General features: G+C 43.1%; 1 protein-coding gene across 9 annotated transcripts in view; it reads left to right on the forward strand.

Moving 5' to 3' along the window:
• dnm1a (dynamin 1a) overlaps window positions 1–27588 on the forward strand; it is a 47340-nt gene that overhangs the window by 11534 nt on the left and 8218 nt on the right. For 5 of the 9 annotated variants that reach the window (XM_062412166.1, XM_062412165.1, XM_062412168.1 and 2 more), the window contains exons 5-16: window positions 82–180; window positions 1278–1438; window positions 1557–1699; window positions 1781–1916; window positions 3636–3703; window positions 4217–4355; window positions 9600–9686; window positions 10413–10483; window positions 10586–10637; window positions 11487–11498; window positions 14101–14130; window positions 14447–14560. In XM_062412166.1, the coding sequence (XP_062268150.1) occupies window positions 82–180; window positions 1278–1438; window positions 1557–1699; window positions 1781–1916; window positions 3636–3703; window positions 4217–4355; window positions 9600–9686; window positions 10413–10483; window positions 10586–10637; window positions 11487–11498; window positions 14101–14130; window positions 14447–14560 (1112 nt within the window). The remainder of the gene's footprint in view (window positions 1–81; window positions 181–1277; window positions 1439–1556; window positions 1700–1780; window positions 1917–3635; window positions 3704–4216; window positions 4356–9599; window positions 9687–10412; window positions 10484–10585; window positions 10638–11486; window positions 11499–14100; window positions 14131–14446; window positions 14561–27588) is intronic. The other 4 variants (XM_062412172.1, XM_062412171.1, XM_062412170.1 and 1 more) reach the window with 1 other exon arrangement.

Raw genomic sequence — 27588 nt, forward strand, 5'->3', positions numbered from 1 at the left:
TCCTTTTAGTTGTCATTTCAGTTTGCAGGTTCAGTTTGTGCAGTTGATAAATCATCTCCGTGGGTGTGTGTGTACATGTAGGTATGAGGACCATTGGTGTGATCACCAAGCTGGACCTGATGGACGAGGGGACGGACGCTAAAGACATCCTGGAGAACAAACTGCTTCCACTCAGAAGGGGTGAGCACAAGCATTAACACACACAAGCACAAACACAAACACAAACTCAAACTAACACACACACACACGCACACACACACACACACACACAAACACACACAACCACAGTTCGTCTTTTCAACTTCAGGGCCTGCAGTGACACACTGTTTCCCTCTTGTGGTAACAAGGCAGTCGACCTCAGAGCGGTTCAATTCTCCGACCGCTGAGAGGAGGTGAGGGAGGGTTTAATAAAACAGAACGGAGTGAGAAATCAAAACAGAGGCAGAGAGGAAGAGGAGAAGGGGGCAAAGAGAAAAACACCAGTGTCGGAAAAGAGCTTACATGCATGTACGTTGCGGGTTGCCCTTTACTGCAATGTGCTGATGTGGTGCTTTCTTTTCCATTTGCTCCTGGTTAAGACCCAAACATGTGCTTTTAAATATTTTCCATGTCCTCTTGGGTTTTTCGATGTTGTTTTTCCACCCTCGTCTTCTTCTTCTTCTTCTTCTTCTTCTTCTTCTTTGCTGCTTCTCTCTCTGCCATGGATGTTCGCGTTTACAAGGCTGCTGGCTCACAGTTGCATTAGTTATAGAGCATGAAACGGCCTGTAACTGAGTGATGCATGAGGAAAGTTAACTGGAGGTGAAATGGGATCCGTGTGACCTGAACTCTGCTCGGTTTTTCCTTTTCCTCCCTTTTTCTTTCTCTCGTTCTGTCTTAAATACTTGGACACACACACATATTGGGATTTATTCATGTAACTCCTTCTTCTTCTTTCCTGCATTCCTCTCCTCCGTCCATCCTTCATCTCTGATCTTTCCTTCAGTCTCTTTAAAATGTGGTTTTGCACAGTTTAACAATATTAAGCACTGTTTTCTCAGTGGTCAACTGCTGGATGCCGTTTTCATTCGGGGTTTGGCCTGTCAAACTTTAACAATAGTCCGGCACAAGCCAAGTTTGCTCTAATACAAGACCATAGTATCTGCCATTCTAATAGCAATTTGTGCCAGGAACATTGAGAAATTCCAGGAAGTGATGGGCGAAGTTGGATCTGGTTTTCTGCGAGTCTCACAATAGTTCAGACTGTTTTGTAAATGGCTCTCGTCTATTCCGTCCAGGATACGTTGGCGTGGTGAACAGGAGCCAGAAGGACATAGATGGGAGGAAAGACATTACTGCCGCTATGGCCGCCGAGAGGAAGTTCTTTATGTCCCACCCCTCGTACAGACACCTGTCAGACCGCATGGGCACCTCCTACCTCCAGAAACTCCTCAATCAGGTTTGTAAAAGAGCAAACCGAGACATGGATAGGGTCTGCAGTTCATCCATTCAGAGCTCTGCAACACTCTGTCTCATTCTGACCCCTTCTGTCCAACTCTGACCTTTGACCTGCACAGCAACTGACCAACCACATCCGCGACACCCTGCCGGGGCTGCGAGCCAAGCTGCAGAGTCAGCTCCTGTCCATCGAGAAGGAGGTGGAGGAGTACAAGAACTTCCGACCCGACGACCCCTCTCGCAAGACCAAGGCTCTGCTCCAGTGAGTATATGCAGGTACGAAGACTTTAGGAGGATGCAGATTGATGGATTTACTGATATCTGTGTCTCTGCCTCCCTGCAGGATGGTGCAGCAGTTCTCTGTGGATTTCGAGAAGTGCATAGAGGGCTCTGGCGACCAGATTGACACGGCGGAGCTGTCAGGGGGCGCGAGGATCAATCGCATCTTCCATGAACGCTTCCCGTTTGAACTGGTCAAGGTGTGTGCATGCCAGATGTTGGTGTGTTTGTGATTATAGCATCAAACAGCTAATTAAATCTCAACATACCAGGAGAAAGAGGACTTGGAGAAAACACCAGTATGATAAAAACTGCCTGAAGTGTATTTGACGTGTGATTTTACTTTTTTAGTTTGGTTCATGTTCCATCTGCTAACATGGAGGAGACTGGGTTTATGAATTATACTGCAGCCAGCCACCAGGTGGTGATCGAGACACTTTGGCTTCACTTTAATTCACTGAAGTGCTGTTTTATTAGCGTCGGGAAATTCTGTTAAACATTTTCCAAAAGAAAATAAAAAAAATAAAATGTGCTGATGCATAAAACAGGCAGTGACCACTGATAAAGAGAGAGAAAATCCCAGGAGCAGGAAAATAAAGAAAGAAATAAACGTCTTTCTTAGTCTATGACAAGTATCTTTACATCATTAAGTTACTTCCTCCTCTCTGTCCTCTCTCAGTCTGAGAAGGAGAGAAATCCTCCCTCTGGACTCTCTTTCTCTCTCAAAACATTCCTCTGCTCCCTCCCCTCCCTCTCCCGTCGCAAGGTCTTCCCTCAGCCCATCTTTTTACTCTCATTCCTTTAAGACGTGCATCCTTAATTCATCCCTCACGTCCACCTTCCACATTATCTTAACCTGTCATCCCTTCATCCAACTTCTCCGACCTCTGTCTCACTAAGCTTTTTACCTCACCCTGACCCTGTTTACATATTTGCTTTCTCTCTCCTTTCATTTTCTCTCAGTTTGCCGTTACCCTTACCGTCCTTCCTCCCCCTCCTTTCATGCGTCCCTCCACTTTGTCCTCCCTCACCCTCCCTCTGAGGATATAAAAACTTACCGTCTGTGACTCAAGACGGCAGAAAAAGACGCCCTGTCAGTTTCCCACCATGGAGGAGGAGCAGGTTGCTTCCTAACCAGAAGCTTGGCTCGTAACACAGAAATCCCCCAGTGTCTGCCAGATGCATTAGAAGTCGGTTTATCATGATGTTTTATGTGATTGTACTATATGCTTCAAAGATAATATATAAAAAAGATTGGTGCATTGCCATAAAGAAGTGATATACCTTTAAATTCCAAACAGGACGTACAGGAATACAGCAGATCAGATTATATATCCTACTTTGTGTTCGGCTGAATGTTTGGGGAAAAGCCTGATTAACGTTTTCAAAACAAAAGCTGCAGAGACATTTTTACAACCCAGGGGGAATGTTCCAACCCAGTGGCTCCCAAGTTTTCTCATGATATGTCTGCGGGAGTCCGACCAGGAGATCTCTTCTCCCTATCCCTGTCTTTGTTTGAATAGTTTCCATAAATGGAAGATGTCAAATTATGCAGCAATTTGCAAGAAAAAATTCTGTTTTTACGCAGCTTTTATTGATACTTTCTTATCGTTTTTAATGTTTTGCGACAGACCTTTACATTTTTACGACAACAATTTTAGTTTTTTAACATAATGAGATGTATTGTGTGTTGATTGGTAAAATATAGAGATTTTGATAAGAAGATTATTCCTCTAATAACCTCATAATCCCAACCGACAGAGGAAATAAATCTTCATTTACAGAAATCGATAATTAAAGGAAGGAACTTTATGAGCTGACATTCTAAAACACTCAAGAGAGATTTAAAGTGATTGATAAAGATGTGAGAGCCGGACTCTCTGTAATAACTCTCCTCCTTATGTGTTTCTCTTTACCAGATGGAGTTCAACGAGAAGGAGCTGAGGAAGGAGATCAGCTACGCCATCAAGAACATTCACGGCATCAGGCACGTCTTCCCTCCATCTCTCCTCTCAATCCTTCCTACCCTTCCTCCTTCTTCACCTCCCTCCATCTCTCCATCTGTCTGATCACAGAGACCTTCAGACTCAAGTGCTCTGTCTGAATGGCTAATGGCATCGATGAACTTAGACAGAGGGTGTTTAGGATTAGATAAGTGACTTCTGGTTGTGTTAGTTTTCTGGCTTCCTATTGGATTATTCAACACCTGATCTACAGTAACACACTAACCCTTAACAACTCAACTGAGAGATGTGCTTCCATATTAAGTAGATAAATTGCAATTGATGTGTGTTGCGTTCCATTGCTCCATCCTCTTTCCCTCTGTCTGTCTGAAGTTGTGTTCATTCGTGTTTTGGGGGATAAGCTCAGAAATGGAGGATTATTCTTAACAATTAACAATCTTCTCTTTACCCAACCTCCTTCCTTTCTTTTTCTCTATCGTCCTGTTCTTTTTTTTTTCTTCTTTTGCCCTGTGGCTGGTTGTCTACCTGCCGGGCAGAACTGGCCTCTTCACCCCGGACATGGCCTTTGAGACCATTGTGAAAAGGCAGATTGGGAAGATTAAAGAGCCGTGCACCAAATGTGTGGACATGGTCATTTCTGAGCTAGTCAATACGGTTAGGCAGTGTACCAAGAAGGTAAAACAATCAAAGTAAACGGTGGATTATTGTCACCCCTCACCTGCAAAGCCCCCCTCTGCTGTTCACTCCCTGGTACTGTAACCACCCGGCCTCTCTCCAGCCCTCGCTGTTGTTGGACGGCGGGGGGGACGCCTGGAGCGGCAGGGTGGGCTGCAGTGTTGCCCGCCTGCCTGCCGACTGAACTGCTTCGGACAAGTTTGGCTGGACAGGCTGGCCGTGGTAGAAAGCTGTGCTGGAGAAATCCTGTGTGGACGCTGAGCTGTCATCAGAATATGGTTGCCAAATAAGAGTCAGTGAGTTTGTCCATCTGATCAAGAATAAAAAATTATTTAAAACATGCCAGACAGTCAGTTCTTCAAGAAATCAATCAATCCATGTATTTATAGTTCAAGTGGGCAGGCAATAGGTTCAAGTTGACAGTAATCGCCTTCTGCTTGATCAGGAGAATACCTCTGATGGTCCGATGTACTTCTAAACTGTATATTTTGAATTTGATCCAAGTATTCAAAGTATTTCCCCCCCACGCTCAAAAAGTGACAGCCCTTTACCAGAAGTATGCAAATGAGGGGCATGTGAAATCACAGTGATGCTGAAGTATCGGCCAGATAGGCTACTGAGTCTTCTGAGGAGGAGTCGAACTGATACCACAGACTTTAGGCTTTTTTGCAGAACTTTTAAATTTCACCAAAATCCAATTTTTCTGAAAAAGGAAAGAAACTATGAAAAGCTTTAATATTGGTTTCCTTCTCTGAGGTGTTCCTGGAGCTGTTTCACCACCAGCTCCACTTATAGCCTCACCGTTAATGGCATCATCCTTCATAAGAACCTCACTCTGTCAACCTCTGCTTAGAAATGTTAGAAAATCGTGCGTCACTCACTTCGACTCCCTGGCAGCCATACTGGATGACCTCAGCGTTCAGACCTTCTTGTGTGTGAGACGGCAGCTGTGCACCTGCAGCAGACAGGAGCCATGATGATTCTGCTTTAAGGGCCTCAGGGGCCACACTCTCAGCTTCGGAAGCCTGCGAGTGTGGCCAAGAGACGGAGCAGCGGTCCTCATCCAGAGTGATCCACTGTGACCAAACAATTTTAACAGCAGTTGGACTGCAACAATCTGGAGGCCCCCGGGATAGTAAATGTTATGACTGGGGTCCCGCTGGAAGTCAGAAGAGATGGAGGGACTGGTGGGGGAGGTCAAAGGTCACCACCAGGAGGGATCAGGGCATCCTGGCTGAGCGCGGGGTTGCATAGCTGCGGTCTTGCCGTGTGTGGCTTGGAGTTTTTTGGGCTGGTGGAGATGTGCAGGCTGGGAGCTTTCTCTACCTCTTTATCTTTCTCTCATCTTTCCTCTCTTCTGTTTGCTCTGCACTGATGGAGAGATACTCCAGCCCCGCTCTGTTTCAGAATGGCTTCAGTGGAAACAAATGTCTCACTTGCATTTTCCTTCTTCTGTGCTGTTTCTCCCCTCAAACGCCCCCCCCCCCCCCACACCTCTCATTGTCTTTTAACCTTCAATCTGTTGTTTCTTCTGTTCCATCTCCATTCTTTGTATTGTCCTCCTCCTTTGCCATCCTTTTGTTTTTATTTGTCTCACCCCGCCATTTTCCTTTATCTGTCTCATCTCCTTTTACAAGTCTTCCTCCTCTTCCTCTCCTCTTTCTCCAATTATTATCCCACCTCTTCTTTCTTTTTGATTTCACTCCTCCTTCACTCCTCCTGCCTATCCCTACAGGACTGGGCTGTTCACCCCTGACCTGGCCTTTGAGGCCATAGTGAAAAAGCAGATCCAAAAGCTGAAGGGGCCCACACTCAAGTGTGTAGATATGGTCGTGAGCGAACTCACCTTCACCATTCAAAAGTGTAGTAACAAGGTAAAATAACAGATAAAACCAAGACACATTCACTCTATGTTAATCTCACATGTAGGTGCAGACTGATGGCTGGAGATTTTTTTACTTTATGAGAAAGAATATCAAGAGATTTATTATTTAAACAAGTGAACAAGGCCACAATTTGTTTCTTTAAAGAAATGTGTTTTTAACAAAAAATAGAGCCACTCAGATTTAGTTTGGTTTTTCTGATTAGTTATTTACAGTTGACATAAGTAAATAAGGTGCTTTGCTACATGCTACTTTCAAATTATCCTCTAAACAGTAGTAGGTTACAACACATTGCTTTATTGTAGTATCAGCTTTTATCTAACCATCCATAACCAATTTGAGCTAAGGTCAAACCCTCTATAGATTTCTAAATATTTTCAACTTTTCAACTAATCACAAGAATACATCCCGACTTCTAGACCAAGTCAAGAAGATATGATGGTGGTAAAATACAAATTTAAATAAATGTTATATCTGTACAATTACTGAAAAAAGTGGCCTGCTCGATCAACCAACACACATAGTGCTTAAAAGCATTATCTTGCCCACGATCAATATATTAGATTATTAATTTATGGAAACTGATATGGAACAAATACAGAAAACTTCATTCAGTAGATATCGGTCTGTCCTTACTTACTTTATTAGTGTAACCACACAACCTGTATTTTGATCATAGTTTATTTCTCTTCTGTCAGTTATAGGCCTCATATTTATTTACAATGTAACAAGCTGCATGCAAGACATGATGTCTAAACATCTTCTGATTTAATTTGGTTAGAATCTCATTCTCGTTTCTGTCTTTGTCTTTATGGTTTAATAGTGGAGGGACTGATTATGTAGTTCCACTCACAGACTAATTGATAAAACTTTCAGCATTTCTTTCATTCCTCCTTTTATTTTTCTATTGTCCTCTCCATCCTCTCATCCTCTAACCTCTCGTCCTCTAACCCTTTCAACTGGCTGCCTCCTCCCAAAGCAAACGACCATAAGCGAGCGTGACCTCCTTTGGATTTCTCTTTTCTGTCACTCCTTTATCTTGGATTCACTTTCAGAGACATAAGGTTTTTAAAGATGCTGTATGATAATATACAGTGACTAGGAAAATCCTTAAAGGAGTCAGTTTGAAGTTGTCCCCCACCCCCATCCCTCCCATCCCTCCCTGTACTCCCAGCTCCTTGGCATTGCATGTCAGTCTGAATCCATATGCGCATTTCTGCCTGCTGCCTTTTTCTTTTATAGAAATGATTCCTCTCTCCTGTCGATGTTGTGTTTCTGGATCAGTTTTTGGACACTGAACAATTTTGACAGCGTCCTTCAGCCTTCAAGTTGCAATGCACCTTTCCAGAGGCACAAGTTGTGTTGCTTTGATAGTAAATATATCCACTTTTCATGTTTCGTATAAGGTTTTACTTTCATGACGTGAACTCACAAAGCGTGAAAAGCATGAAGTGCTCCCCATCAAATCAGTAAACAGTGTTTCTATTGGCACCAGCACAAGGGGGACATTGTTAATTACAGCTGCCAGATACAAGTCTTTCCTCGCTGTTTACCAAGTTGAGTAACTTGACAAAACAAATTGGGAGTTGTTTTTACATTGTGTGCCTGAGCTTTCCTGATTTGATCCAGATGGGAATACTGACATGTTAAAGGCTTTTTTATACTTCATCAAACTCTGCGTATGAAACTCGCCAACTGGCACTATGCGTTGATATCCGTTTCTAACAGAGGAAGTGGAGTATTTTAAGTATCTGATAGTAGTTTATTGCTGCTTTCAAAATAGACATTAACCATCAATTTAAAATATTTATATTTGAGCCGAAATACAGTTGAATGCATAATACTGACGGCTTTCTAACTAAAGTATTTTTTGAAAATCATTGGGACCTGAATTTCACAAATTTTACGCAAAAGTAAGCTTCTTGTTTGACCTTCTTGTCGACCAGTATGAAGACTGTCGAGCAAATATACATTTATCATTTATAACATTTAGTACATAAAAACACTTAATATTTCATGCATCTGTACTTCACTGAAGTAGATTTGAATTACACCACTTAATTCCTACAATTTACATGATCATATTGCTTCATTATATTTTTTTTAAGTAATCATTAATGAGGACTGATCCAATCCAATGTATTCGGAATATGCCTCAAGTACTTTTGAATGCATGAAGTTTATTTAAAAGCATGTGCTCATATAGATAAGTAAATGTGGTACTCTGTTTATTTCTTTGTACTTTTACCTAAATAACAGTTTGAGTTACTCCACCACCATTGGCTGTTATAGACCTTCTTCACAGCAGCCATTTTGACATGAACCACCAGGTGATCACAAGATAGACACTAGCACCTGTGATCACCTTCTTCTCTGTCAAAACGTCTGTTGTGAAAAAAGTTCTGTTGTAGTTTTTATTCGCTCTGATGTAGCTGTTAGCATCAGAGACCTGCTCCCACGATCTCTAAGACCTTAACATGGCATTTTTTGTTGTATTTTAAATCTAACTATTAAGATCCAACACTCAAACCCCACAAATAAATTTTGTTTATCGAGAGATATGTTCCTTTGCATTGGGAGCATGGCTGCTACCGTCCAAACACTTTGTCTAGTGAGTATTATATTTGCACGTAGTTCTACACAAGGACAAAACTTAAAAGCTTCAGTCAGTTTCATTGACAAGAGTTTGAATGCCAGCAATTCGACTGAAATTCACGTGTGACCTCTTATTAAAAATCATCTATTCCTTTTATGTGTCCTCTGGGTTAGATCAGAAGGCAGTGAATCAACTTGGGAAACAGAAGATGTATTGATATCCACTCGTTCCCAAAACCATCCGACAGACATGAAAGATGCATTGTAACTTGCAAGAGAACGGCGTCTTTTTCCGTCTTGCATTGTGATTTCGATTTTTCTTCCTTCCCCACACTTCTCCAAATGTGTTTGTCACATTGGAGGCCCACCAATGTCTGCGTTTGTGGGTTTTGCAATGAGCTCATGGAAAAAGACCCACAGAGCGCTGGGAAAAGGAAGCCCTTTTTTTTGCCAGAAACATTGCTTATTCTTTTTTTGTGTGTATGTGTATCACAGATTTTGCACTTCTCAAAAATCCAGTCCAACACAAATTCACACACTGGACATGCAGAGAGTAGAGCTCAATCTGGGATAAACGCCACATGATAACATGTTTAAATGTGCTCCTGTTATGTACTTTGTTGTATTGGTGGAACTGAGTTGTGGTACGGCAAGATGAGTAGTTTTGTGGTTTACTTTGTGACAGTTATTTGTGACGGTGTGTGTGTGTTGCCATGTCTTTTTTGGGGTGGGCTTGCTACCTACCTACTAATCTCTGTGGTCACAGCTGGCTCAGTATCCCCAACTACGAGAGGAGATGGAGAGAATTGTCACGCAGCACATCAGGGACCGGGAAAGCCGCACTAAGAACCAGGTAACGCACAGAAACTACAAACACAGTGAGGACAGCTAATGGTTTGGTGCTGGTGCAGGGGGGGATTCTATTGTTATTGAATTATGATGAACTTACACATTATAACACTGCTGCACCCTCCATATTTATGTACAGTATGTTATAAATAATGACCTCAGCATCTCAACGATATTATATGAAATAGTCTTTAATTCAAATTCAAAACGTTATCGTTTTTTTTTTTTGGTGGCCTAATCGTAATGTATCACAACTATTTTTTACCGTTTGTGAATAATGGCGGTGAAGGCAACCACGCCCTGGCCATGCTGCTTCATTACCCATTGAGCTATTTCTTTTCTTATTTTTTTGATCGAGACACCTCTAGTGGCCAAATGTGCATAGTGTACGGTTAAAGTAGTAATAACCCACCCTGGGAAATCTGTGATGTCATGTTATTCCCCAAACAAACAACTTATGCCACAAGAATTTATTTGGCAATTGATATTGTTGCATGAAAACACTTCACACTTTAGCATCAAAAGTTCGGGATAACCTGTAGTTTGTTCATGTTGCTGCGAAACAACAGACTTCAGCAACGGCTTTAGAACGACACTGAAGTTACACTGAATTTAAAATAGCATTTTTGGGCAAGTCATGAATTTCCTAGGGAGTAGTGTTGAATATTTTCATCAAATGAGAAACATATGAGCCCTCTGCGATAACCTCTCACGGCCTCTCTCTGCTCAGGTGCTGCTGTTGATAGACATCGAGTTGTCCTACATGAACACCAACCATGAGGACTTTATTGGATTTGCCAAGTGAGTTATACTGCAGAATTTTAATACAAGCCAAATGTAAAACTTAATTGTTGACATGTGCTGGCAAAGGTCAAACCACTGCATGTGTTCTGTTCTGTGCAGCGCTCAACCGAGGAACATCCAAATGAACAAGAAGAAGGCGGCCGGCAACCAGGTATGTGAATCACAAACGTGCAGACGTGTTCACTGTCGTCTCCACAGGTTAAAGTGTGTCCTTCTCCTCGGGCTACTTTACTCTGCAGGAACACCATTCTTCACTGAATTCACCCCAAATTGACATTTGAGCTTCATGTCTTTTCCCCCGGAGGCTTTGCTCTGGTAGCACTTAGCGCTCTGTGTTGTCCATGTGAACCGCAGCACAGCTATACAGTATTGTGTTTCCCCCGGGCAGCAGTCCATATCCTACACAATGCAGCTCTAACACTGCGCACGTTGCAAACGCTAATGGACAACAGTTGTTGGATCTGGAAACAAATTGTTCTCTCGGCGGAAGTCGTGGCGCACAGACCGGTGTGTGTTGCAAAAAATATCACGCGGGATAGTTCTCATGTTTTTAAAGCTTTGACAAAGGCGATCGTAATATTAATATCAAAAGACGGGAAAGCTTTCAGAAGCAAGAACATCTGCCAAGTTTGCACAATCCTCAAAATCCGAATAATTGAAAGTGGTTTGAGATTTTAGGTCAAATCTGTTTCTCTAGCTGTATCTAAATATACACACATAACTTATGTTTATAGTTTACTTTCCACAAAAATTCCCTGAAATCTGTCAACAGAGTTTTTGCAGTAAGAGACAACGAAAAATGTGATGTTTAAAATAACCTAACAGTTTATTCTTTGAATACAGTGCCTATGTAACTATAACAAAAAGTAGTGGAACTTCTCTGTTTCCTCTTCTTCCTCCTTTTCCTTTTCTTATCTTGTTGCCTTTTGTATCTTTCTACTGATTTCTCTTTTTGTGTTTCTTCTCTTTTTCCTTCTCTCTGTGGCTTTTTCTCCTTCAGGATGAAATCATGGTGAGTAGTGTGTGTGTGTGTGTGAGGAGTGGATTGAGAGTGTGTGAATGTGTCTGCGTGCGTGTGATTTCTGTGCATGTCTGCAGGTCGACAATAATGCACATGTGCTCATGTTTTGCTGCTCTGCATACAACGGGCCTGCATGTGTTCGTATCTGTTCTTTATGTGTATTGGGTTCTAGTTGAAATTCTTCATTCTCCAGAAAAAATAACAAGATAATTAAAGAATCATGATAGAATTGTGCAAAAAACTTTTTTAACATGATTAGAGATCTGTTGTATGGACATGTAAAACCAAACATATGATAAGAAGACTATTTTCTTACAAGTGGAAATATTTTATGAACTGGTAGTTAGATTACTAGTAAATGGGAGCTTTAAACATAAGGCTTTGTTAGCTATTGACTTAGTCTGCAAGGACAGAAAACTGTCTAGTGTCTCAATTGAGGAGAAAGGCAACATGAATAGTTTTATATTGAGGGTAATTTATTTTTCTTGCAATAATTAAGTTATAAAAAGACCACCCAGAAACAAAATCTGCATGAGGATGATTTGTTTTAGATGCAACCTGATCGTCACCATCCAAAAATGAGTTGTAACATAGATCTCCTTTCAGCAGTAAATGGAAAGTAGTTTTTGGAGGAGTAAACAACAGCGCTGCTGAGATTCAATTATTTTCACAATATAATTAATATGGGATTTAAGTAAGGGCTCAGAGTCGATGTATTTTGTGTGATGAAGTCTTTGTAGTGGCAGTAACACACGTGTGATTAGCTGATTGCAGATTCATGAACAGTTGTGCATGTGTGTATGAAATGAGCTTCACCCTGCCAGTGTTGGGCAGGTGGCTGTGGTGGGGATGCTTGGCTGCTTCCCTTTCCTCCTTTTTTTCAGCTGTGTCCTCCCTGCAGACACACACAACACACAACACACAACACACAACACACAACACACAACACACGACACACGACACACGACACACGACACACGAAACACGACACACGACACACGACACACGACACACAACACACATCACACACACACACACACATATGTGAAATCGTTTCACTATCCCCGTTGGGGTAACTCATTGACATATTGACATCCTCCAGCACCTCACCCTAGCCATAACCATCACATCTGTGCCTACCCCGGACGTAAAGCGGAATCTTAATCCTCCAAAAGCAGTCTCTCCCCGTGGGGACCTTAGTTTTTGTCCCAATGAGTTAATGTATTCAGGTTGTAGTCCCTGTCAGGATATAAAGACACCCACTGGTCTTTTTTGGGGACATACGTTGCACCTGAAGAGAGACACCTCTTTACCCTTACGTTTACCTTTGTCCCCAGTTGGACAAGTTGTTCCTAATAATGTGGTCCTCAGTCCTCAGTCAGTTCCTGAGGATGGCCTATGACAGACCCACACTCAAGCTACAGGAGGACAAATGTTCTGTAAAATGTTGTCTTGCACTGGTCGACCTGCAGTGAGGTTGAATTCGATAAAGAGTAACTTGAAAGAGAGAGAAGGTTCAGATGAAAAGAGAAAAGATTATATCCTTCATCCCTGTCTCCGCCTCCGACCAGTTCATTCAGAGAAGTAGTAGTAGAAGACTAGAGAAGATAAGGACCTGCAGCACAGACATGTCACCTCCATACTTATCAGTTGTCATAATAACCACCCAGATTGGGGTCAAAGGTCAGGGGCACATTGTAAACACTGAGGGGATCTTCACTTCCTGTTTATAGATGGTTGTGGTTTAGGGCCCCACAGCTTCTGTTCTCTACTGAGCCGACTCATACTGAGAATGATGTTATTTAAAAACAGCAAATTATGGACTTATCATTACATATGATAACGGAAGGTTATCTTTTTAGATCATTCATATGCACAATGCGCAGCCAAGTTCTGTTCAAACCCACAAAACTTTATCTCTCATTTATCTCTCAACTTTCAAAGCACACACATTTAAAAAAAAAAAAATTCCACATCCAGACTGTGGGTCTGAAGATAGTTTTTCACATGTTGTTCAAACTTTAAATATCTGAGACATTGCATTTGTTTCAGTATGACAGTGAAAATATCCCATAAATAAATGCATCATATCAACACATATTGTCTGTGAATCTAAAGTCTGATATAGCTTTTCCCTCTTTGCCATCGAGTCCATCTCAAACACTCCTCTATAACTGTAAATATAGTATTTTGTTGGCGTTTGTTCTGAGTAGAATCTCAGTTTTTCAAATGAAGTATTCTGAGTCTGCAGCATCTGGATCTTCAGCCTCCTCACCTAAGCATAATCATTTCACCCCCTTTATTCAAAAAGCCCAAAACAATAGAGTAGAAAGCAGTCAGGCTCATTTATATATATATATACATATATATATGTATATTTATGTCCCCACATAGTTTTAAAACAGTTTGACGCTTGAGGTTGCAGCAGTATACGTCCTCGAACCTCACCCTGCTTGCTGACCCCTTGCTGACATCCTCCCAGCAGCCAGCTACGTATAATGTGCTGGTACTTGACCAACCTTGTGTATTTGGCCTTTATTCAATGCTACGCGTTGGAGTAGCTTTGTAACGTTTTCTCCACATTCTCATTCAGCCCGAGAGAGGAGTTAGCGATCGGTTCAAGGTAAATAACTCGAGCACCCTGTACTGTTTGTCTCTATAGTTCCTGTATGGTGGAGAGAATGAAATGCGAGAGAGAGAAAAAAAGAGTGGGAGGACTGTGTTTAGTCACCTCGGTGAGAGCCACCCTACTGTTTGTTGTGGCAGTTGCTCCTTATCTCCACTAGAGGCAGTGTCATTTCATTTGACTGTGCTGCCGCATATATTTTAGCGTCGGTTCTTAGTTGTGATCCATAGAGAACCTGACAGATGTGACTTTTCCCAGCCGGCTGTCATTCATAATGGTTTTCTTCGCCCTGTGTTGTCTGTCTCTCTCTCAGGTGATCAGGAAGGGCTGGCTGACCATCAACAACATCGGCATCATGAAGGGAGGAGCCAAGGAGTACTGGTTCGTCCTCACCGCCGAGTCTCTGTCCTGGTATAAGGACGATGAGGTGAGATACTGTGAATACACACATGTAACATATATTCCAACAAATGACAAAACCGGTAGAAATGTTTCTTTCCAACTTTCTGGTAAATAGAAAAGAAAAGAATTCCAACTTATACCAATGGCAAATATGACTGATGGTCAACTTTTCCTCTGCACGTTGAGATGACTTGACCTGACGTGCTCTGTTACTGGGCCGACTGGTCAAAGCAGGGTCCCTTAATGTGTTGCAGAACTAGTAGGAGGTAGCAACAGTCCCATTGTCTTCAGGCCTCGGACACAGATGTGTGTGTTTGTGTGAGTGTGTGTGTGTCACTGAGAAGGCCCTTTCCAAAGAGTCCAGACCCCCCAACATGTCAGACACCGAAGCTGGCATACACATGTGCATACCAGAGCCCCCTGCCCTGTTCGCAATCACACACTTACACACACGTACACACACTTACACACTCACAGTCACACACACAAGCTGCTTCTAATAAACTTATTTCATTTCAAAGAAGGGGCACGGAGCAAGAGTCGGACTGGATTTTAGGGGAGGAGACAGGAGTGTCTTTTGTTAACTGGTGAGCAGCAGGAGTAACCAGGACCATGTGAAGGGAGAGAAAGTGGGGAGAAGCAAGGGAAGGAGGTTGAGGAGGAGGAGGAGGAGGAATATAGAGGGGCTAATCTGGACTCTTATAATCTCCCTTACGCCTGTCCGTCTCACTTTTTTCATCGCTCCTTTTGTACAATCTCAAAAGTTCATCCCAAAACCCGAGGAAAACTCAAATTAATTTTCCTCTCCCTCGTCCATCTGTCCATTCTCAGCCTTTTCTTCATCACCCTCTTTTTCTTCTTCGTCCCCTCCCTCCATTTCTCCTTCCCCTGCTTGTACTGTATATTTATTTGAACGTGGAAAAATTAGGTTGCAGGGAGACCCAAAACCAACACACTGTGGATGGTGTTAAAGCTCAGAGCCAAGTCTGCAGGGTACTCTGTCAAAGAGAAAAGAAACGGGAAAACAAGAAAGAAATAAAGAAACTTTCCATTATGTTTCTTATCCAAGCTGAACTTTTTATGTGTCCGAGTCACAGACGCACTCCCAGCAGAGGCTAGAGTACTCGTGAGAGCTTATGATAATACGTGCACCTGGGCAAATACTCGCCAAAATACACACATTTGAGAAAAAGCTGAAAGAGATTTATGCTCAGGTTAACGGCCCAAAAAAAGTTGTTAAAAAAGTTTGACTGCTGAGAAAAAAACTGTTGTTGTGCAACTTTTTGTGCAGTTTCAAACAAACATGTCATGTTTCTTTTTACTAACTTGCAAAATAGTGCAACGCCATGTGCCATCTTACGGGCTGCCGCTCGTCATGGGGAAAACCCTTGCAGTATAGTCTGGCAACACACGTGCACAGACGCACGCAAACACACACACACACACACACACACCAACACTAACCAAAACATCCTGGCACCAGTAGTTGGATTGAAAGTTATTATTAGTGTCTGGGGTGTGTGTGTTTCTGTGTGTGTGTCTGTGTGTGTGTGTGTGTGTGTGTGTGTGTGTGTGTGTGTGTGTGTGTGTGTGTGTGTCAGTGTGTGTGTGTGTGCATGTTTCCATAAACCTTCTGGTCTGTATTACCACAGGACATGCCGATACTTTGCATCAGGCTAAAAGCTTCCCCAAAGCAGGGAGGTAGAAAGAACGAGAGGGATGTACAGTAAATGGATAAAAAGAAAAATGCACTTTAAAATAATACCCACAAGACTGTAAAGGGATTGATTCTCAGCACATGTGATATTCATATATTCTTATAATCGAATTTATATGGATGCATGAAGACGGTGTGGCACAAAGATATGACTTTTTCTGTCCTTTAGTGGCTCTAGGACGTATTTTCTTTGGGTGCCCTTTTGGCTCTCTGCACGTGTGTGTGTGTGTGTGTGTGTGTACGTGCATTTGTGTGAGTGTTTGTGTGTGTGTGTGTGTGTGTATGTCTGCCTGCCTGGGTTTCCCTGCTCCTGCTGTAAAGCTGCCAGAAAGCCAGACTCGCCTGGTGATCCCAGCTGTAAACATCCTGGGGGGAGACTGCTGCTTTAAGCGAACTCCCCAGAAACATATGTGTGTGTGTGCGTGTGTGTGTGTGTGTGTGTGTGTGTGTGTGTGTTTGCGCTCCGCTTTTCGCAGCGTGTCTCTGTGTGCGTGCACTTTCGTGTGGGTTTGTGTGCGTGTTCCTGGAGCGGTGACTGCATTTAAAAAAAGCTTGTGTGCCTGGTGGCAGGGCTCTAAATGGAAACAGGTCGGTCGGTGGTTTACACTCCTGCAGCGAGGCCCTGTGATGCGACACCGTGTGAATGTTTCTACCCTCTACTTTGCTTTTGTGTATTCGGGACACATAAGCAGCTTTGAGCGGCGTAACCAGTGGGTCGGCTTTATCAAAGATGTGCAGTCTCGAAGACAAATTGTGGCTTCGGTGAAGACATGGAAGAGAAACACGTCTCGGATAGAACGAGACAGGGGGTCGAGGTAAACTCGTAAAGTTTCTCATGACGTCACCACCAACACTGAAGCCACAAACCTTCTTCTAGTCTTTTAGTTTTTTTGGCGAGATCAACACAACGACTTGCAAGCAGACAATGACAGAGTGGCTTCTCTTTCAACATTTTTGTATGGTGGCTTCCTGCCTCTCTGCACGTTACATGGTCATTTGAGGTAAAGCGGCCGAAAATGGATGCAGGGAAGGCCGAGATGTAATTGCACATTTTGGTCAGGAGCGCCGTGTGACGCTGGGGTTTTACTGCGTGTTCGAGTTATCTTTTTGCGTAACTGTTAATTTTTTTTTTAACGGTGGTTGAACTCTTTTTTGTCTCAGTTGGATCTTTTTGATTTTGCAAAAAACTAAAAAATATGTGAAGGTCGCCATGAAACCGCCTTTTGAATTTATATGATTCCTCTATGGATTATGTTGTTCAATATAGGATTTCTCACTTTGTGTAACTTGAAAAACTGTTTAATCCCCAAACCTGTTTGAATGAACAAAAAAGAAACAACAGATAGAAAATAGATAACCAGGCATCTTTTATTTCAACTTTTTTTGTTACACTCATATCTTCATCAGATTTCACTCTCGGTTCAAATTATGCACAGAAATCTACAAAGCGAGGATAAACCGTAACCTCATGTCTCTTTATAGCCGACAGAATTTATGTGTCCGTCTTTCATAAATCCACGGCAGACGAGGGCCGGGCCTCTGTGGTGGGGCTGTCGGGTGCTTTATTTAGGCGTGTGCCTGGGCCTGTCCAGATGGACGAGGGGTGGTGCTGCGTGTTCCCACAGCCCGATGTGCTCTCGCCTGCCGGATGCCCCTTTAGGAGCGCCGTCTCTCTTTTTCTTTTCGTGTCTTCTTGTGTGAGTCGTCCCGTGCTTCCCCAGCCAGCCTAACCAATGTGCAGACTACTGTACAACCACTACTTCCTGAACAGGTAGTCTGAACACTGGGCAGGCGGGCTGGGCGGCTGAAGGATGCTGTGGAGATGTTTTTTATACCCATGCACACACACACACACACACACACACACACACACACACACACAGCTGTACTCACTGCGACTCCAGCATCAGACTCTTGAGTCCAGCTCCTACTGCTCTAACAGTCTGACTGTGGCAAAGTGCTGATCGGGCCGATTGAGCCGGCTGGAGGAGAAACAGCATAGTGAGGGATGGATGAGGGGGGCTGGCAGGGAGGTAGAGGACGAGCAGGGGGAGGAGGAGGTGGAGGTGGAGGGGTTAGACAGAGGTGATAGCCACTGATTGGCAGATTCAACAACATTCCCTCCTGTTTCCTGCTGTGAGAGTCTGAATTCCACACCGAGGCTTTGGAGGGAAAACACAAGATGCGGGAAAAGCTAAAACATCAATGACAAACCATGCTGAAGAGGAAGAAATCCATTAAATACATATTAATTACTCATTTTAATGTTATTATTGGCCAAAAACGTCAATTTAAGTTACTTGGCCAAAACCTTTCCACGTGTTTTTAATGAAAAGTGCGTAAAAGCAGACAACACACAAAGATACGGAGACGTTTACACACAAGGTCATACCCCATTAAGCTCAAATTTACACAAACCTAAACTCTGTCTGCCCAGGCTGAAAATAAATAAATAAATAAGAGCCAGGATACTCTCCGAGATCTTGAACACAAACCTGAGGCGTTGAAGTCATTAGCAGTTTAAAACAACAGTAACTCAGAGTTCTGGGTCCCTGGTCAGTAATCTATCAGTGAATAGTTGCGGTCAGCTGAACCTCAGCCAAGTCTGACCCAACACCTCCCACTAAAGCACCGTAACCTTTCCCCTCCTCGACGCAGACCATTCAGAAAAATGGAATACCTGTGACCGGGCGATCTCCTTTCACCTCTTCACATCTGGACTGTCTTGAATGACTTCTCTTCTTCTCGGCCGATTCTTGATTTGTCTCCTTATCGGCTAATTGGCGCCAGGTCATCTCCCCTCAGCCGTTTTGTTTGGAGCCCATTAGATTCAAATTCTACTTTTGGATTTGTCTTCTGAAGCTTCCGAGACCAAAAAACCCCACAGGAAGAACCCTCCGGTAGTAAGCAAGGCGGACCGGCTGGAGGCTCAACGTGGCAAAGGACTGGTCACCAAGTTTCCCCTTCGAGAGACGGAAGGAGAAAAAGAAGGAGAGAGAGAGGAGATATGGAGGGATTAGGAGGAGGAGTTTGCCGGCCCCCCATTTTTCCTCTCCTCTCTTCTTCTTCTTCTTCTTCCTCTCTCCCCTCCCTCTGTCTGGCTTTTTTTTCTCCCCCACCTCTCTCTCTCGCTCTCTCTCTCTCTCTCTCTCGCCCTCCTTCTTTTTCTCCTCTGACTTCTTGGAGAGAAAGTGGAAGGTCAAAGGTGAGCAGGAAGTGAGACGCATTCATTTGGCATGTGTGTTGTAAAGTATGGAAAAGGGATCACGGGATTGGCTGCTGAGGCAGAGAGGTTTTTAGTGGAAGCGTATGTGGGCAGATGGGAGGATGTCTGTCGTCTGTGCGCTCACGTGGAGGCAGAGAAGTGTTTCATAAAGCGCCTGCATGCTCTTCCCTTCCCGCCAGACTATGTGTGCATCTCTACTTATGGTACATGTGCGTGCATATGTGGTTTTTGAATGATGGATATGTGTGCAGGGCCTGGATGAGAGCAGAGGCTCCACAGTCTTTGTAGCCAGGGCAGGAATGTCGGCGTTTTCTTGGCAAGCGGGAGGAAGCCTTGTAATAACTCCAGATGTGCAGCCCTGTGGTCTCCATCTCTCTCTTGCTCCCTCTGTTTTTACTTCTAAAGCTGATTTCCTCTCCCTGTCCGACTTGAATAAAGAGCCCTTTATGCAGCTCCGCAACCTTCCCAACACACACACACACACACACACACACACACACACACACACACATGGAGGGGGAGGAGGTGGGGCTGATTGGAGGGGTGACATACTACTGGTAAATCAGAACCAGGGCAAAAGAGGTTGTGTGTGTGTGTGTGTGTGTGTGTGTGTGTGTGTGTGTTTGGACGAGGGGGGGAAAGTCTGAGTTAAAGAAATGCTGTAGTCTTTGCTTCATTCATCTTTGCTTCAAACACACACACACGCACACACACGTGTTTAGGTTTCATTCCTCTGGCAGTCAGGAGTAATCAGTGCTAGTGTTTCCAGGTGTATGTGTGTGTGTTCAAATATTTGTGTGTGTGTATATGTGTGTATGTGTGCAAAGGTGGCCATGGCTGTGTGTTTGTTTTAGCTATAGTTTCTGAGCTCCAACCTGAGCTCCAAATCAAAGCAGGCGCGGTCTCAGGAGAGACCAGTCAGCAGTCCGGGCAGAGATGGAGGGATGTGGAGGGAAAGTGAGAATGGAGATAAAAGAGGGAAGGAGAGTTTAAACATTTGGGGGCAAAAAGAGAGAGTTGTAAGAGCAAAAAAACAAAAAAAGTCAAATGTATCTGAGAAACAAGCCAGAAAGCAGATAATGACATAAATCAGTCCTCACTCACAGGATTATTGATGCAGTTTAGTTTCGGGTTCAGGGATTGGAAGGAGTCAATTTTAATGGGTGGGTGGGGGAAGCGCTGCGGTCGCACCAACTATGTTTCCACTGTTTGGATGACCAGGCAACTTCCTTTCTAACTATTACTCAGTAAAGCCAGAAATACTGAGAAAGTATGCACACACACATACATACACACAAACACATGCACATCATTTTTGATCTTCGATCCCATGTTTTTCTGTCTCATCATGAAATGTTTGATTCTGGTCATGGAAAACCTCTAGTGTCTGACTTGTCTATGTATTTAGATATTGCATTATAGAGATCAACCATCAGTTTATGTGACTGTAATTGTATCTTTTGTGCGTTTGCATGCGTGTGGCAAGGCTACGCTTGTGAACACCACAGTGTAGATTCATTTGAGAGTGTGTGTAACACACATAATGTAATCCCCTATATTTCATGCATGTCCTGGTGAAATCTCACAACTATGAGATATTACTGCTGATCCCTGTTATTCTCTTTGGATAATGGGAATGTGAACCACAGAATAGCTTCTTTCTCCTCTGTAACATCATGTCATTGTTATTTCTCTGCTGAAATAAGAAAACAAGAAACCGTCCAGCACATTTCAGCTATTGTCCAGAAAGTCAGTGCTGTGGTCTGAAGATTGAGATTCTCATTTTGGGGAATTGTGCTTATTCGCTTTCTGGCAGAGTTAGATGAGAACACATACATTATGATCATATTTGTGTGGTAAATATCAGGCTACAGCCTGTTTGCTTATGCTGGCATAAAGACTGGGAAGGCGGGGGGGGGGGGGGGGGGCTCTTTGGTATTAACCTCAGACTATTGCAGCATCTGAAATTCACTATTATCTTTTTTTCTTTAATCTGTCCAGAAATAACAATTCATTGTTTGATGGCATATGGTTTTGTGCTGCACTAATTCCTTTATCGAATGCATACATTTCACAAAATGTCAAAGATTTATTTTTGAAATTCTCTAAAGCAGAGGTTCCCTAATCTTTTCAGGCCCTGACCTTCCAAAATAAGAGCACCAGAGACATAGGACCTTCTTGTTCCGAAAGGATATTTATTTAGAAAGAAAATCAACTAGGTGCACATGTCGCAGTGTTTTTTATTTGCTGTAAATTGTTTAATTTGTAATAACCATTGTAAGGGTCATGTGGGGATGAAAACAATCACAGATCTGATAACATATCTTCTTATTTGCGTTATTTTATTTCATTTTTATCAAATTTAACATTTTCCCCTGATTGTTTCCTGCATATCAGAGAACATAATGTCAATACAGAGACCATTAGAAAAACAAATTCCCAGGTCAGACCCAAACAGACATGAGGGGAAAACCACATCGATGTGCACAGCTTTTGACATATGTATTTGTGTGTGTGTGTGTGTGTGTGTGTGTGTGTGTGTGTGTGTGTGTTGTCTGCAAGCTCCTCTGAAGGAGTGACAGACATTATGAACTTTACTGAATGTGTTTAGTAGGATCTTTTTTTGTATTTTCTGGTTGTTTTATAGAAATCAGTCTTGTATTGCATATAACTAAAGTTACTGCATAATTATACTTCTTGTTCTTAGTCACTGATTGTTCCCTGATTTCATGAATGAGATCAAACTGAATATTTAATCTCAACACAAGCAAGAGATTGTTGTGTTTATAAATATAAAGTTTAACAAGACTTAATTTACTCTCAGTGTAATGTAAAAATAAAACAACCTCTCCACCCTTGGAACTGCCCTGTTGGCACAATCATGTCATAAAAATCAGTTCAAACACACCCTGTGTGTAAAACGTGTACATGTGTGATTTAAAAGTGCAGAGGTTTATATTCTGGCAGCTAATTTTATTATATAAAAGTGTGGAGTTAATTTAGTGCAAATTAGCTAATTTAGCCTAAATTAACTTCTACAGTCATACATCAATGAGCTCTCACTGTGTTTGGATTACGCATGAGAAAAACACTTATTTGTCAGGAATACAGGTTGTGATTAGGAGTTAGAAAAGGACATTTTCAGTCTAAATAACGATTAATAAAGATGAATCCTTGTTTTGTTAAATTGGGATTCTGCCCTAGTTTTTTTATGCTCCATTTGTACCACAAACAGAATGTTAAGACTCATATAATACACATTTACTTAAGGATAACTTTAACCAAGGAGTTGCACATGAACCCGGATGTGTGACTTCAAAGTGTGTGTGCATGTTGGACTCGAATGTGAATGTTTTTGCCTCAATATTCTGACATCATGTGGTCACCTGAGACGTTGTAGGTACATTACTGTTAAAGCTACAAGAATTATCCACAGGACTTATTTGTCGTTTCCACGTGGATTTTAAAGAAAACTGTAAATTCACACATTCACACACAAATTGCGGTTCTTTCGGAGGGAACTTTGAAATGTGTCGACTTGCAGTGTAGCTGTTGTGCTTTGTGCGCACAGACACCGAACAGACGTGTGAAACAGAACGTTTGCCCTCTATCAGCCAGGAGTCCCTAGACGTGTGGGGATTTTCACATGTGTTTATGTGGTTACCGGGGTCTCCCCTCCCTCCCTCCGCCTCCCCCCGCCTCCTCCCCCTCCTCTCGCTCTTTGGTGGTCACTGGTGATTGATCACATGTCCCGGGCCACCCCCCCCCCCCAAAGGTTGTTATACTGACCCTCCGCAGAAGTAAAGCAAGACCAGATCATTAACTGCTTAGCAATTAGCCGCTAAACAGGAAGGCATCAGTGACCCGCCCGCCTGTGTTGGAGCGCAGACACCACGTCTCCCTTCGCCTGAAGACGTTTATTTTCATTTAGCGCTCGTTCCCACAGGAGGAGGCGAGAGGAGCATAAAGGCCGTCACTTTTTAAGGAGAAGGGGGGGGGGGGGGGCAGAAGAGCAACTTCCAACACATAAAAATGTAAAAATAGAAAAAGTGAGAATGCATGTTTTTCCCTGTGAAACCGGACACTTATCTGGTAACACTTTTAAGAATAAGGGCGCGCAGACACTTCCTGATGCTTCATGCTGCCCGAGGTGATTTGTTATTAGCGTTGTTGCTCAACTCGATGAGTCACAAGCAGCTGTGTGTTTTCACTCGATGCCGCAGAATAGATATATCTGTTCCCAACGGTAAATCAGTCCGCTGCTGAATTGTTTGCCGTAGACGACTCAATTGTCGAGTCCAAATGGCATAAAGTCAAATGAAGCTCCCTCAAAATGCTCTTTCATAAGTCGTTTTTAGACCTGAACAGACGTTTTTCTGCAGTTTGCCTTTCGAATAGGTAGAACACAGCAGGAGATAGTCTGGGACGTGTCTGCGACCACGGGAAAAAGTCTGGAGGGTTCAGGTGAGCGGTGGCACCTGGGTAGAGCGTGCAGGAGGCAGGAAATAGAAATAGAAATTGTGCTGCAGGAATCTTTTTTTACAGCGCATTGACGATGGCGTTACTAAAAACTCTTAAATCTCACCGTCATTCCACAACTTTGTCTTTGTTTATCACGTGCATAACTCCTCTCTTTGATCATGACATATTTGGATTCACACAGAAGAATGTGGAAAAAACATTAACAATGTCCTCTTGCTCGCTGTTCACCTTCCCTGCTGTTTTCTCACATGGGCTCACTGGGAGATTTTACTAGGGGGCTGGTGGGAAAAGTTCCAGAAAATGTCCAGAGCAACTGACTGGGACATTTGTGTTCTCACATACAGCCTATCCACAAAATGTCAGGAAAATGTCAGCTCCTCAGTGTTTGTCTGAAAGCAGCTTTAGTGACGTCTTAGTCACTGAAGAAAACCGATCTTCCCGGGTTTGTGGGTTTCTTGACGATATGTAGATCCGGTGATGTCTATCTATTCCAGCAAAAGTTATGTTAAGAATTATCTTTTTCATTATTCAACAAACAAGTTTGACAAAAGCTCCTTATGATATAACTCAACTGCACTGGACTATTGTAGTTTCATATTGAGTGCAGATGCTACACAAGCTTTTCCACCAGTGCTCCAAACCCAAACGAGTCTTCATTCTTCTTCCGTCTTTCCACATCCCCGTCATGTAACAGAACTGCTCTCTGTGTTTCATTTTTTTTCTAAAAGTCAGAAACTCAATAGGGGGAATGGCAGAAGAATGGAGGGAAAGAAAAACTGAAGGGAGGTGAGGAGGAGGGTTGTGAAAATTGCCGTTGGCTGCCACCCAGGGCCCAGTCTTTGTGGTAATGAAGGGTTAGAAGCAACGTTATTGCTCCCAGATGCCGTGCGGGTTCTCCGCAGCCCTTTGATGCACGGCCCAAGTCACCAGACTCTCGTCAACATACACTCTGCCACACACACATACACACACACGAGGGCATGCAGCCTCTTAAAACAACATGGATGCCATTAACGACTATCTTCTTGGTTTTGCCCACCGAACGACTCGGATTTGTTTTTAAAGTGTTAATTGGATACGGTTTATGTAAGGTCCATGTGTGTGTATGTCTGGTGTTTAGTATTCCTGTGTGTGCATTTGTGTGTGTGTGTCAGTGTGTGTGTGAGGCCATATTTCATCCACATTTTGAATTTGTGTTTGAGTCCATGAGACGTTTCTTTGGACGGCGCGCAGAGTGCTAAAGTGCCTTTATGAATTCAGAAGTGAACTTCCTCTGGCTTCTCATAATTAGCCTGCGATTACTCACTAGCAAAACAAAACCATGGAAAGTACTTTGCACACACACCGGGCTCCAGCCGCTGCAAGGTTAAGTACCTAGTGCACGGCCTCATCTGCTGCACTAGTGTGTGAGAGAGAAGAAAGGTTGCATGTGTCCAGGCTCTGACAAAATGGAGGGTGAAAGAATGTGTTAACTTATTTGCAAAAACAATAGATGTGAGATTCAGTCATGTAGAATTACCGTGGTCATGTTGTTCGCTGAAATCGAAACACTTGGCATGCAAACGACTAAAGGTTTCAAACCATAGACGTTATATAAAGATGGTCGACAGGACGGCTCCCCTCAAGTGGCTGTCTGCAGTGTAGGTCATAAACCACGCCTCCTCCTTATTCGTTATTTGATGCTATATAATGGGGTTAAGCATCATGATTGACAGCTGAGACTGTGTTGCAATTGGTCAAGTGTCTGTACCCCCCCCCCCCATCACTACTGCACAGATTCTGGCTCCGAAATGTACCAGATGTTTCACGCCCAGCATCGCAGGTTAGAAGGTGGTGGTAGCTCAGCCAGGTTTTATACTTCTATTCCTGTGAATGGATTTCCATCCCAGTACAGGGTGCCTAGTTCTTGCTGGTGTTTGACTGGTCTCCATTATGAGACATTTCTCATATATGACATGAACTGAATTCTCACATTTTCCCCCATGTCAACAAAAGCTATTATGAATATTGTAATGATAGTTTATGTGCAAAGCTATGTGTATCTAATAAAAAAACTGCTTTTATACAGTCAATACATGTGATTGCTATAATAACCATACGTGTGTTTGTGTGCATAATAAGAAAACACAATAAATGAGGCAGAAAAAAAAACATAAAACTCAGCCCTGGTGCAAACAGATGTCCCAGCTCTTCCCCAAACAGACGTGTCTCTTGCTGCCTCCTAAAGGAATCCACAGAATCAGCAGACCTGGAGGGTGCGGGCAAAACATTCCTCAGCCCCGAAAGCTCGGATCAACACGGGTCTTTAAGTGGGTGCGTGGGACAGGCCGTAAATTGAGCTTATTTGACCAAGAGAGCGAGCTGGTGAGTGAGGGGCGAAGTGGATCGTGTGCAGTGCTTTAAATATAAACTATTAACTGGATCCTTCATGTTACACAGAGACGGTAAAGAGATATGAGAGCAGGGGTAACGGGAGAGCATCTCTCCGACCCGTGTCTTGGGACAAAAGTGGTTAACTGTCATTTTACCCTCTGTGCGAGGCAGAATGAAATTACATTGCTCAGGAGACGGAGGTGCAAAAATAACCCGAAGAGCTGTTCAGTCTGTTTGGGATAACATAACAGTGAAGGACAAAAGAAGTGTATGCGCCATATAGATCTCTGGAAGTGTTACTAACTTCATTTATTTGTAATTATTCCTAAATATATTAGTTATCTCCACCATTGATGTTTGGTTTTATCCCTCCTGTCTACTTGGTTGAACCTGAGTCTATAGATTATACACACACACACACTCTGCATATGCGTAAACGATTGTGCACACAGAGTTTTGTGTTGTGCTTCAGCTGTCTCCATGGCGATTAACATAAACAGAAGTCTCCTGACAAACCTTATTGTGGTTTTGCTTTGTTTGTATCTTTCCTCTCCACAGACGTTGGGTCTCGCTCAAATCAAATGCAGCCGAAGTTCACTCAAATTCATTGTGTGCACTTTCCTTTGCATCTCATATAAGCTCGTCATCCATGTGTTTCTTTGCGTCCGTTTGATTTTGTTTTCTCATGTGTCCCTGTGTGTGTGTCAGTGTGTGTGTGTGTGTGTGTGCACTCAGTGTCTGAGATCTGTTCTCTGGCCCGCTCATGCTGACTGGCTTTTATGTGAGCATATGGGAAAGCGCTCAATCCCCAAATTCCCCAAACACGTAAAAAAAAACACACACACATGCAAGATGGGCCGATTGACAGAGAGGAAAAGCCTAACAATCCGTCTGAAGTGTGTGTCGGACGTCTGCGCCTGATGTGGAAATAATACTCATCCGTCGCTTTCTTATCGGTTGTTTTTCTTTCTGGCTTTTGTCTGAGCGGCGAACACAATTTTTTTTATGTTATCCATTCTCACACGCAAACAGGGCCTTTGTGTAGTCGCACACCCTCGACGTACAGCCTTAGCACATTAAGCTAGTTCTGTCATATCTTTCTTCAGCAGTTCAGTGTCTCTGTACTTTCCCCACGTTATGCACACACTCACACACGAGTCCCCCCCCCCCCCCCCCCTCCATCTCTCCTGACTGGATTTACTGGCCAGAGGAGAGGAAAATGTATGAATCAGTCCAAGGTTGCTCGATCCCAGGG

This window comes from Platichthys flesus, chromosome 19 (genome assembly GCF_949316205.1).
Source record: "Platichthys flesus chromosome 19, fPlaFle2.1, whole genome shotgun sequence".
Taxonomy (NCBI): domain Eukaryota; kingdom Metazoa; phylum Chordata; class Actinopteri; order Pleuronectiformes; family Pleuronectidae; genus Platichthys; species Platichthys flesus.